This window comes from Trachymyrmex septentrionalis, unplaced genomic scaffold, assembly GCF_001594115.1.
Source record: "Trachymyrmex septentrionalis isolate Tsep2-gDNA-1 unplaced genomic scaffold, Tsep1.0 scaffold9, whole genome shotgun sequence".
NCBI lineage: Eukaryota > Metazoa > Arthropoda > Insecta > Hymenoptera > Formicidae > Trachymyrmex > Trachymyrmex septentrionalis.
The window spans coordinates 1,298,382-1,308,005 of NW_017306091.1; the positions used below are offsets into that span (position 1 = coordinate 1,298,382).

The 9,624-nt window shown below is 26.6% G+C and overlaps 1 protein-coding gene across 2 annotated transcripts; it reads right to left on the minus strand.

Moving 5' to 3' along the window:
* Positions 1 to 1,336: 1,336 nt before the first annotated feature.
* LOC108755978 (fatty acyl-CoA reductase 1-like) lies at positions 1,337 to 9,108 on the minus strand. Of its 2 annotated transcripts, none has more exons than XM_018499482.1 (9): positions 8,832 to 9,108; positions 8,250 to 8,498; positions 7,425 to 7,570; positions 7,184 to 7,293; positions 6,087 to 6,291; positions 4,380 to 4,619; positions 2,461 to 2,637; positions 2,292 to 2,372; positions 1,337 to 1,472 (listed from the first exon to the last, which is right to left on the minus strand). In XM_018499482.1, the coding sequence occupies exons 1-9, from the start codon at positions 9,042 to 9,044 to the stop codon at positions 1,382 to 1,384; spliced, it is 1,512 nt and encodes a 503-aa protein (XP_018354984.1). In that variant the 5' UTR covers positions 9,045 to 9,108; the 3' UTR covers positions 1,337 to 1,381. The 2 variants fall into 2 exon arrangements, with proteins under 2 accessions (XP_018354984.1, XP_018354985.1); XM_018499483.1 differs by having other exon boundaries at positions 8,954 to 9,026.
* Positions 9,109 to 9,624: the final 516 nt, after the last annotated feature.

The window sequence follows — 9,624 nt, forward strand, 5'->3', positions numbered from 1 at the left end:
TTAATTATATAATATATCAAAAATTTTCCCAATAAACGGGAATAAATTAAAATAGATTGAAATTTTATCTATACAAATACGTATTTTAAATAAAAAAACATTTTTTTGATTTAATTGGATCAATCAATTAGATTGAATTAGATTCAACTGGATTCAATTGAGTAGAAAAATTGCATTTTCTATTCAGAATTTTTAATTAAGAAATATTTATAAGATACAGGAGAAGGTAATGTTATTTTTGAAAGCCATAGAAATATACTTCAGAAGTATATAAAGAAATCTAAATCCATTTCAATCTATTCTCATTTAGAGCAATTATAAATTGAGGAAAAGGAAATTGGAAATTGACAAAGTTGGGTAGTGCTAAGTTTAAATGATAAAAATTGAGTTAAAAAGTAAAAAGTTAATTAATTTTAACTTATCTTAGTTATATATTTTAGACTCTTAAATTTTTAACTATATTTAGTTACATTTTATATATATCGGTAACTATTAATATTTTATTTAATTCTTTGAAGTTATGTCTTAGACCTAATACGCGGCAATAGCGATAACTTAAAACAAGGTGAAAATTGCAAAAATGAACAAATTTACTAGGTGTTGATCAATGAAATTATACATATTCCAATGAATTTGCTCACTTTTGTAATTTTTACATCATTTCAAATTACACAATCAACCCCCAGATTTCAATCTGTTACAAATCGTACATTTCTATGTATTAATCGTGTATTTCAATGTATCTAGTTCCTGATAGGTTGAAATCTATTATTCCTTACTATCGCTATTCCCTTGTATTGTGTCTGAAACTTTAGTCATATTAGAGGCCAGTATTCATAGTCAAATCTTATATGCTAAATAATATATATAAACAAAATATGTTAATAAAATATAGAGTATTTCCTAAATAAAATATATCTGTCATTTTCGTTATTTGTAAGATTAGAATCGTAAATAAAAAAAATCTGGAAATTGAATTAAATAATGCATAAGTTTATTTACATTTATACATTGATTTATATATTGTAAGCTCAATCAATCTTATAAATAATTGCAATATTATACATATATTAAAGACAACAAACATTATCTACGCACGTAACTACAAGTTGCTTTTTATATAGACATTAAAAATATAAAAGGTTTTATTCTTATCTAAATAATACTTTATTCGCTGCTTTATATAAATACCTTCTGTATTATATAAATATTAACAAAAAATTTAATTCTAAATAATAAAAAATCCCACTATTTTTAAAATACAATAACTCCTCCAAGATAAACATCTTTTAATTTAAAAATTATCTTTTTTGAGCATAATATATATCTATTCGTCGTAAAATATAATTTGATAAATATGGATAAGTCTAAATCAGCAATTTTATAATGTACCGAAAAAGATCCACTTATATATTATCCACAGTAATCCAATAAATGTAATAGTTTTTACTATTGTGACGAGCAAATACACTCTAGAAAATAAAAGAAATGCGATTAATATACACATTCAAAGATTAATATGCACATTCATAGATTACATACTACTCAACAAAAATGTACGCCCAAAATTGCGCAATATTCAGAACATCGAAACTCGATGAAAACTTATAGTATATCACAAATAAAAAAACATTTAAAAACTTGAAATTTCTACTTTCGAATTCGATAATTGCTATTTCAAGTTGACTGATTATTCATGGAGATATACGGATATATGTAGATATTCGTCAAATCTGAAAAAGTTTTACAAACTTTACGAAGATCTATGGCGTGAAATAAAATTCACACAAAAATGCGATTTATGGCAGTCTAAAGAACGAATCTTTACCTTCAATTTGCTTTTCTATTGAGTGCTATTGAACGTTGAAGCGAAAGAGGTTTTTTTTGCTTCAATATTCAATAGCTCGGTGAAGAAAAATCTTACAGCACTCAATAAAATAGCAAATTAAAGGTAAAGATTCACTCTTTGGACTGCTGTAAATTCCATTTTTGTGTGATCTTTACTTCACGCCATAAATCTTACAAAATTTTTAGATTTGACAGGTATCTATTTGCTACCTTACTTTATAATTCAGATAATAATTTAATATAATATTAATTTTGTAATTAAGACTTTAAAATTTTTGACATATTTACCTAATTAGATTTGTTTTAATCGATACTTTTCGAGAAATAATTAGTTTAATTCTTACAATCTCTCTATATGTTATTTATTAGACCAATTTTTTAAATAAATTTTTCAAACATGAATAAGCAAACAATAATTAAGAATAATTATGAACCATTTTTACCTTTTATTATGTGCTTTGGCTGCATCTAATCGATTCATGTCTTCATGAAGAAGAAACTTTTTGGCACCAATGGCACAATTTCTTCATATAGTAAAATAAACACTTATTGGCCTTAAACTGCTTTATTGTAAATATTATCTATTTGAAATTAAAAATATAATACACTTACTTGCAATACGTTCTAATATCAAAAGTGGAAACATCAAAAAAAAACGAAGCAACATTGTCTTGCGGTACTAAAGACATCAGTGTCAACCTATTGGCATTGTTGCATTTCAATTCATGGAATGTAAAGTAACTCACAGCACAACTGGCCACGTATACTCTTCTTTGGAGTTGCACTAACCTAATTTACACTTTACTTGAGGTTTTTTCCAAAATACGCACAAAGTGCATGATATATCATTTGTCCTTATTATTCACTGAAGAATAAGTAAAGATAAAATGATACCTCGTGCGCTTTATACGTAATTCGGAATACACCCTTATTAGAGAAGAGACGGTGTAGCTAATACAGCTTTAACTATGTAATCCGTGGATTGAGAATCCAAAAGTATAATAAATTAGGGAAAAAACAAGAAATTTGGTAAAAATAAGTACATTTTTATGAACACATAATCATTTATATAAAAATTTCTCTAAAATATATTATATATAATAGATATAAATAATGGATAAATAGAAAGAATATATTCGTAAATTGTATTTCATACAAAGAATGAATATCGGTCAATAATAACAATCAATATGATCGTTTTTTAGCTTGCTCAGGATTCCTAAAAAACATTTTTTCTGTATCGTATTATTAGGAATGTTAAAAATAAGAATGTTAAATATTTTATTATTAGATTCATTATTAAGAGAATTCATTATTAGAAATGTTAAAAATATCTATTAAGTGAGGAAAAGCTTGATCTATTTAATTAATAGATAATTAGATGCCGTTATGATATCTTTTTCATGACTAATAAGTGAATTATATAATAAAAATTTTCTCTCGTTATACTGCTGTGCTATTATTGTATATTATGTCAATTTACATTTTTAGATAAAGATAAATTGAACTCATAATAAAAAATTAATTTTTTATTATTTCTGATATATAGATAAGGCTATAACAAATAAGTAATCACTGTTAGTTCACTATAGACTAAAGTCGCATTGTCAAGCTTATACTCATTAATTTTATTTTATTTTTTCTTTTCATTTTACAATTAAATTTTATCTTTTATTTTTTAAGTTTAAGTTTTTTGGACGTATTAAAGTGAATCTTTAAATCTTTAATAAATTGAATTACCTTAGAAATCTCTAATCTTTTTATATAATAAAGTTGAAGTGAAAATTGACATGTGCAAAATTCTATAGTAGCGAGAGGTTAAGACAATGAAATAAGAGACAAAAAAAAAGTAGAATATTAAACTTTCACAAATAACAATTAGTGAAAATCGTGACAGATAAGCCTCACAAACGTTTCTTTGACTAACTGCACACAAATTTTGCCATATACTTTTCTCAAAAACGAGATTGGAATAGTTTGAAAAATTACGATTTTAATGGTCACAAAAAAGTAATAGATCTATGGCTATTCTGAAAAGATATATATTTACGTGCATAAATTTATATACGATAAACTTGCATGAAAATTTTATCTCGAAAAGTAAACATAATCTCATCTTGATTTCGCTCGATGAAGATGCAGTTCTTGATTTACTTTCATATGTTCCATACTATTTCATTAAGATATACACATAGTATTAATATTTTATCCAAATTAATATTTTATGCAGATATTTGTAATTTTGGGTGGACCCTGAAGAAGCACCATGAATTTTCGGTACTGTATAAAAGAATCACCTTAAACACTATGATCTTAAGCAATCTATATACATAGATTATGACTTTTTTTATTCTCTCTAATAGCTATTAAGAATCCTATTAATTACTTAATAAAAACAAGAGTAATTTTCTAAATATCCTGGGCGTACTAAAAAGCGGTGTTATTGACTTTCCTTCTTGATACAAGAGATGAAAATGAAGATAAGAATAACCTCTTTGGTAAACTAATTTAATATTTAAATTAAAACTTACATTGGTTGATGTCCAGTGAATTTTAAAATCAGATCTATTAATATAGCTGGTAGAATATGCAATAACATTGTTAGTATATAGAATAGAACGAAATTTGGAGTAAATATTACATAAGGTGTCCAGACAGTTGCTTCGAAAGGTACCTCATTTGCAATAGTATACATCACATTTGCACAATCTTGATAAGTAAAGTATTTTATACTGGTGCAATTTACAATTAAAGGTGCGGAATCTGTAATGCTAATAATAAATAAAATTATAAATCGATTAAGAAATTAAAAGTAAATAAAAATAAACTTCCAATTTGCATAAAGTTCTATAAAATCTGTATTAAGAAAAGTCCCAGAAAAATAATTTATTATTTATGAAATTTTCAAATATATAAAATACACCGTATTATAAAAAAGTATCAATCATTTAATACGGTTCGAAAACCTATCCAAAAAAACATAAATAACATAAAAAACATAAAAAACTGTTAATTTAACATTTTTAGTTTTATCTTACACAAGGAGAAGATGTAGATAAAGAATGATCAAAAAGGGTGAATTTTTTATCTGTTTTCCGGTCCTCGATTTTAGAAATCAATTTTATGTTAAATAACTCATAATGAGACATTAATCATAAAAAAGTTTTTTTAAGCATGCGATTGGTTTTAAAAATATAGAGCATCAAAGGAGTCATCAATTACTAAGAAAATACACTAATAACGCTTTATAACACGAATTTTTATTGAATTTTTATGAAAGTCGATATTTTCTTTGAGTTGCTGAATCCGATATCAGATTTTAAAAATTCAAGAGGCGTATATGATATGGCAGATACTAAAACAATCATTTACTTTTATGTAAACTATTATATTAGTAGTTCTTTTTTTTACCAAATTGTGAATTATATATCAAATTTATCTTTACCTTTACCGATGACAAGATATAAAAAAATTATCTTCTTGAAGAAGCAAAATCAAAAAAGCTTCTAAATATACTAAATAACATTATTACGTTATCCTTTATGCATCGCCAACTTAAATTTGATTTATTTTATAAAAAAGTAATCAAAAGAATGCTTTTTCAATAATTGTCAATAATTACTTTTCAAATTGTAATAGAAGATTCGTAGGCTCAGCGAGCCAAAGAAATCACAGCATTACAATTTCTATAGAAGTGAATGATTGTTCTAGTGTTTGTGTCCGATATATAATGTTTGCCATCTTGAATTTTTAAAATCTAATATTAGATTCATAATGAGTAACTCAAACAACCTATAGATACCAACATTCGAAAGAATTCAACAAAAATTCGTGCTGTAAAACGTTGTTAATATCATATTTTCTTAATAGTTGATGACCTCTTTATATTTCTAAATCCAAATGTATGAATAACGTAAAACATTTTGTGATTAATGTTTCATAATAAGCTGTCATTCAGCACAAAATAGAATAAAATATTTAGAATGAAATTTAATTACAAAATCGAGGACCAAAAAACAGCCATTTTTTTGCGGTCATTTTTTATTCAAAAATTGGTTTTCAATTCTTTTGAATGTAATCTCTTTGATGACTAAAGAAAATATAACAATTATATAATGGTCTTTTACGTGTATTTTTTTAATTGTATTGTAAACTCGAATTTATATATTTGCAAATAGAGAAAAAAATTTTACAGTTCATTTATAATATAATAAAGTTAAAAAAGCAAGCATACATACCTGTGATCATACGTGGTTAATCCTACCTTCCAAGTTACGATTATTACAATTTTAATAACAATGTCTACTGGTACGAAATCTTCGTTAATAGTTCCGTTTGTATACATTACTCGTATTATTCCTTTTGCAACGCCAATACTAAGTCCTATTGGACCATAAACGTTATCTATCCATCCTGGAAAAGGTTCTTGAAACGTTGACATCACTAAGATGAAACACAATCATTATTAATACAATATCAGCAAACAAGTTAATGTTATTTGTCAACAAGTTTGTTTTCAGCAAGTAGGACCAGCATTTCTTAATAGATTCAAAGTCGCTAAATTCAAATCCGTTAGCTAAGATATCCATCACGTCAGATTTTTAAGATAAATCGAGTCAAAAACAACGTTTTTGCCATATTTACCATTTTTTGTATCAAACAAAATCTAAAATTTTTTTAAATATAATATATTATAGGGCAGTATGTTGTGTGCGTGCGGGCGTGTGCGTGTTCGTTCGCGCGCGCGCGCGCGCGTGTGTATGTGTGTGAGTGTGTGAGCGTGAGTGTGTGTGAGTGTGTGTGTGTGTGTGGAGTGTAATAACACAAACTATAAAAATCAAAACCTTAAACGGACTAGCTGGATCTTAACGCTTATATGATTCTTATGTAAATTTATATACTAATGTATGTCCCTAGATACGCGCCAAAATGATTTTTCGGTCTTGAAACGCTAAAATTACTAAACTACCGCAGAAATATTACGATTTAAATTGACTAGCAATTTAACATATTTTTGATGCTTATTTGCATATTCGAAATAATCTTAATAATGTTGAACGATATATTAAAATCTGAAAATAATTAATTCTTATTGCGAAAAATATTAGCTCGGATGGGAGTCAAATCCGTAACTTTTGCATTCCATAAAAATATATATTTATTCTTTTTTCCTATTGTATACACTCTTAATGGTATAATTATTATTTAAAAAAAATTACTCTATCAGTGCAACCATTTTATCCAAACAATGGAAATATATATATTTAGCACCCCACAGTAACGCATTAAGACTAGAAATTATTTTTTATATAATACTAGAAAAAAGACTACATACCAATGGAAGGTCTTACAATCGCACAAGGCAAGGAAGAAGAATAATCTTGTATTACCTTTTCCGCAAGGTTTTTTGAAAAAATGTATGTATTGGGTGCATAGTCCAAACACCTGTACATAATTTTAAGTGCATATAGACTTAAAAATTTGAATATGATTAAATTCTTATAAATAAAACAAAATATTCCAGTACACATGTATATAATGTATGAATGCATAATCGATTTTGGTTTGTAACTTACTTAGCCGTAAAAACGTTTAAAGTATGCTCATCCGATGTCTCAACTATTTCAATTATCTTTTGCCAATCAGCTATTGGCAGGTACACTTTTTCATCTACAAATGGTTCATTCATGTGTGCAAATGCTGTACTAACGTATACTAATGCCTTTAACATATGAAAGCAATTAATTAAGAAAGTACATTTCTTTAAAAATCTTTTTCAGTTCTTATATTAGTGATAATGAATTTTATATTATCAATTTTAAAATACCAAACAAATTAGGACAAATATTCATTCGAATTTATTATATTTTGTATGTTATTATAATATTCGGTCTGTACATATATGATTGTATATATACAATTAGGGCTCATGTTCAGTACACGTCTACCGACAATTGTATCGGTATCAGCAGCGACAGCCGACAAAAACAGTGTTTTTTTTCTAGGATAGCTTTTGCCATTAGTTATCGTTAGTTATCGACAGCGACTGTCGGCAGACGCGGACAAAATATGGGCTCATGTTGGGAAAGTTTTACTTTGTAGAAGTAACTATAGTTACAAATAGGACAAACAAAAAACTAAGTAACGTTTAAACTAATAAAAAAAATTGTACTCAAACTCTTTATATAATTACTTAGACTTATAATAATAATATAATCTATGAATTTATGAATTCATATGCCTGCTTTGAAATGGAACACACACATTTCTTGTTAAGTTTGAAAAGTACACAATGATTCTTAAGTTTTTTAAGAACATTAAAATAAAAATAAAAGTTACATAAATTGCGTGACATGGGATAAGTTATTTAAATGCATGATCTTAGTTACTGTCTGACTTACGATTAAATTCTTCATATTTTGTGCTAAAATACAGATGTCTCTTGTTGCTCTGGTATTGGCAAATATGGCATACTTTAAACTATTATTGAATCTCACACTCGCGGCTGCATGAATTATTATAGTCACTCTTTCAACCAGCATTTGCCTGTCCGTAGCCGACAAACCCATATTTTTCTCACTGGCATCACCAGAAATTACAATTAATTTCTCAAAATTCGAAGGTCGCTCCTCGCGCAATTTTTCAAATAGCTAAATTAGAGAGGCGTTATAAATTATAAATCTGTATCGTTCTCTGTTGTAACAATTACTCTAACATATTTTTAATCAATCTTTTATAAAAATAAAATGTTTAATTTTTAACTAATGCATTTCAATATTTTGTTATTTACTAGTTGGAAAATTTACAAACATTCTTTTGAAGGATGATTATTTTCAGTGATAACATTAAAATAGCATTTAGTAATTCGTTCAAAAGTAATTTTTTCTATCAAACACTTTTTTAAAATTACGTAAAAATAACTTAACTAATTTAAAGAAATATAAAATTTTTTACAAAAATTTCTTTTTGTATATCCAACTTACTGGTAGGTTTAATATTTTACTGAGTCTTTCTTTAATACTTAATCCTTTCTTCGGTCGCATTAATAGAAATATTTCGCGAACATCTGGACAAGATCGTAAAACTTTTTCGATAAAAACTTTACCCAGAAATCCTGTTCCACCAGTCAAAAGTATACTTTGTCCAGCGTAAAATGCAGGAATCGACTTGGATGGATCTACAGTCATCTTGTCCATTATTTTTTAAATAAAATTGATAAAAACACTTAGCAAAATGTACAGGTAGTCGAATTTGATCGTCACTTTTACTAACGCGATAAATGTTTGTAAATTTGGAAACAATGCTTATATAGAAGAATGACTAATGAGCACAATATATGTTATTTTTGTTTTATAACCGTAAGACAATGAAATCTGTCGGAAAATCAATGCTTTTAACCGGAAATGATTATAATTTTGCAATCTAAGGTTGAAAGAGCAAATATATAATTTCTTTATTCGCCGATCAATCGATGTAGTAGCGTCGTCACGTATAAAAATAAAAACGGATCTCTTGGCCACTTAACATGGTGAACATTATTGCGTATTCGTGCTGTTGTCAAATTCCCGACGCTACCACTAGCTTTATTTAAAGTTTTGACATCAACACACTTTTGATTAAAATTACTCAGAGTCTGAAACCGCAATAAAAAAATCTAAAAACATTTTTATTATATTATAACGCCATAGGTATCCTTTTTTTATAATGTTATCGGTATCTATTTTAAAATAAATAACAATAAATGAAGAGCGAAGTAAGAGTCAACGCATTTTTTTA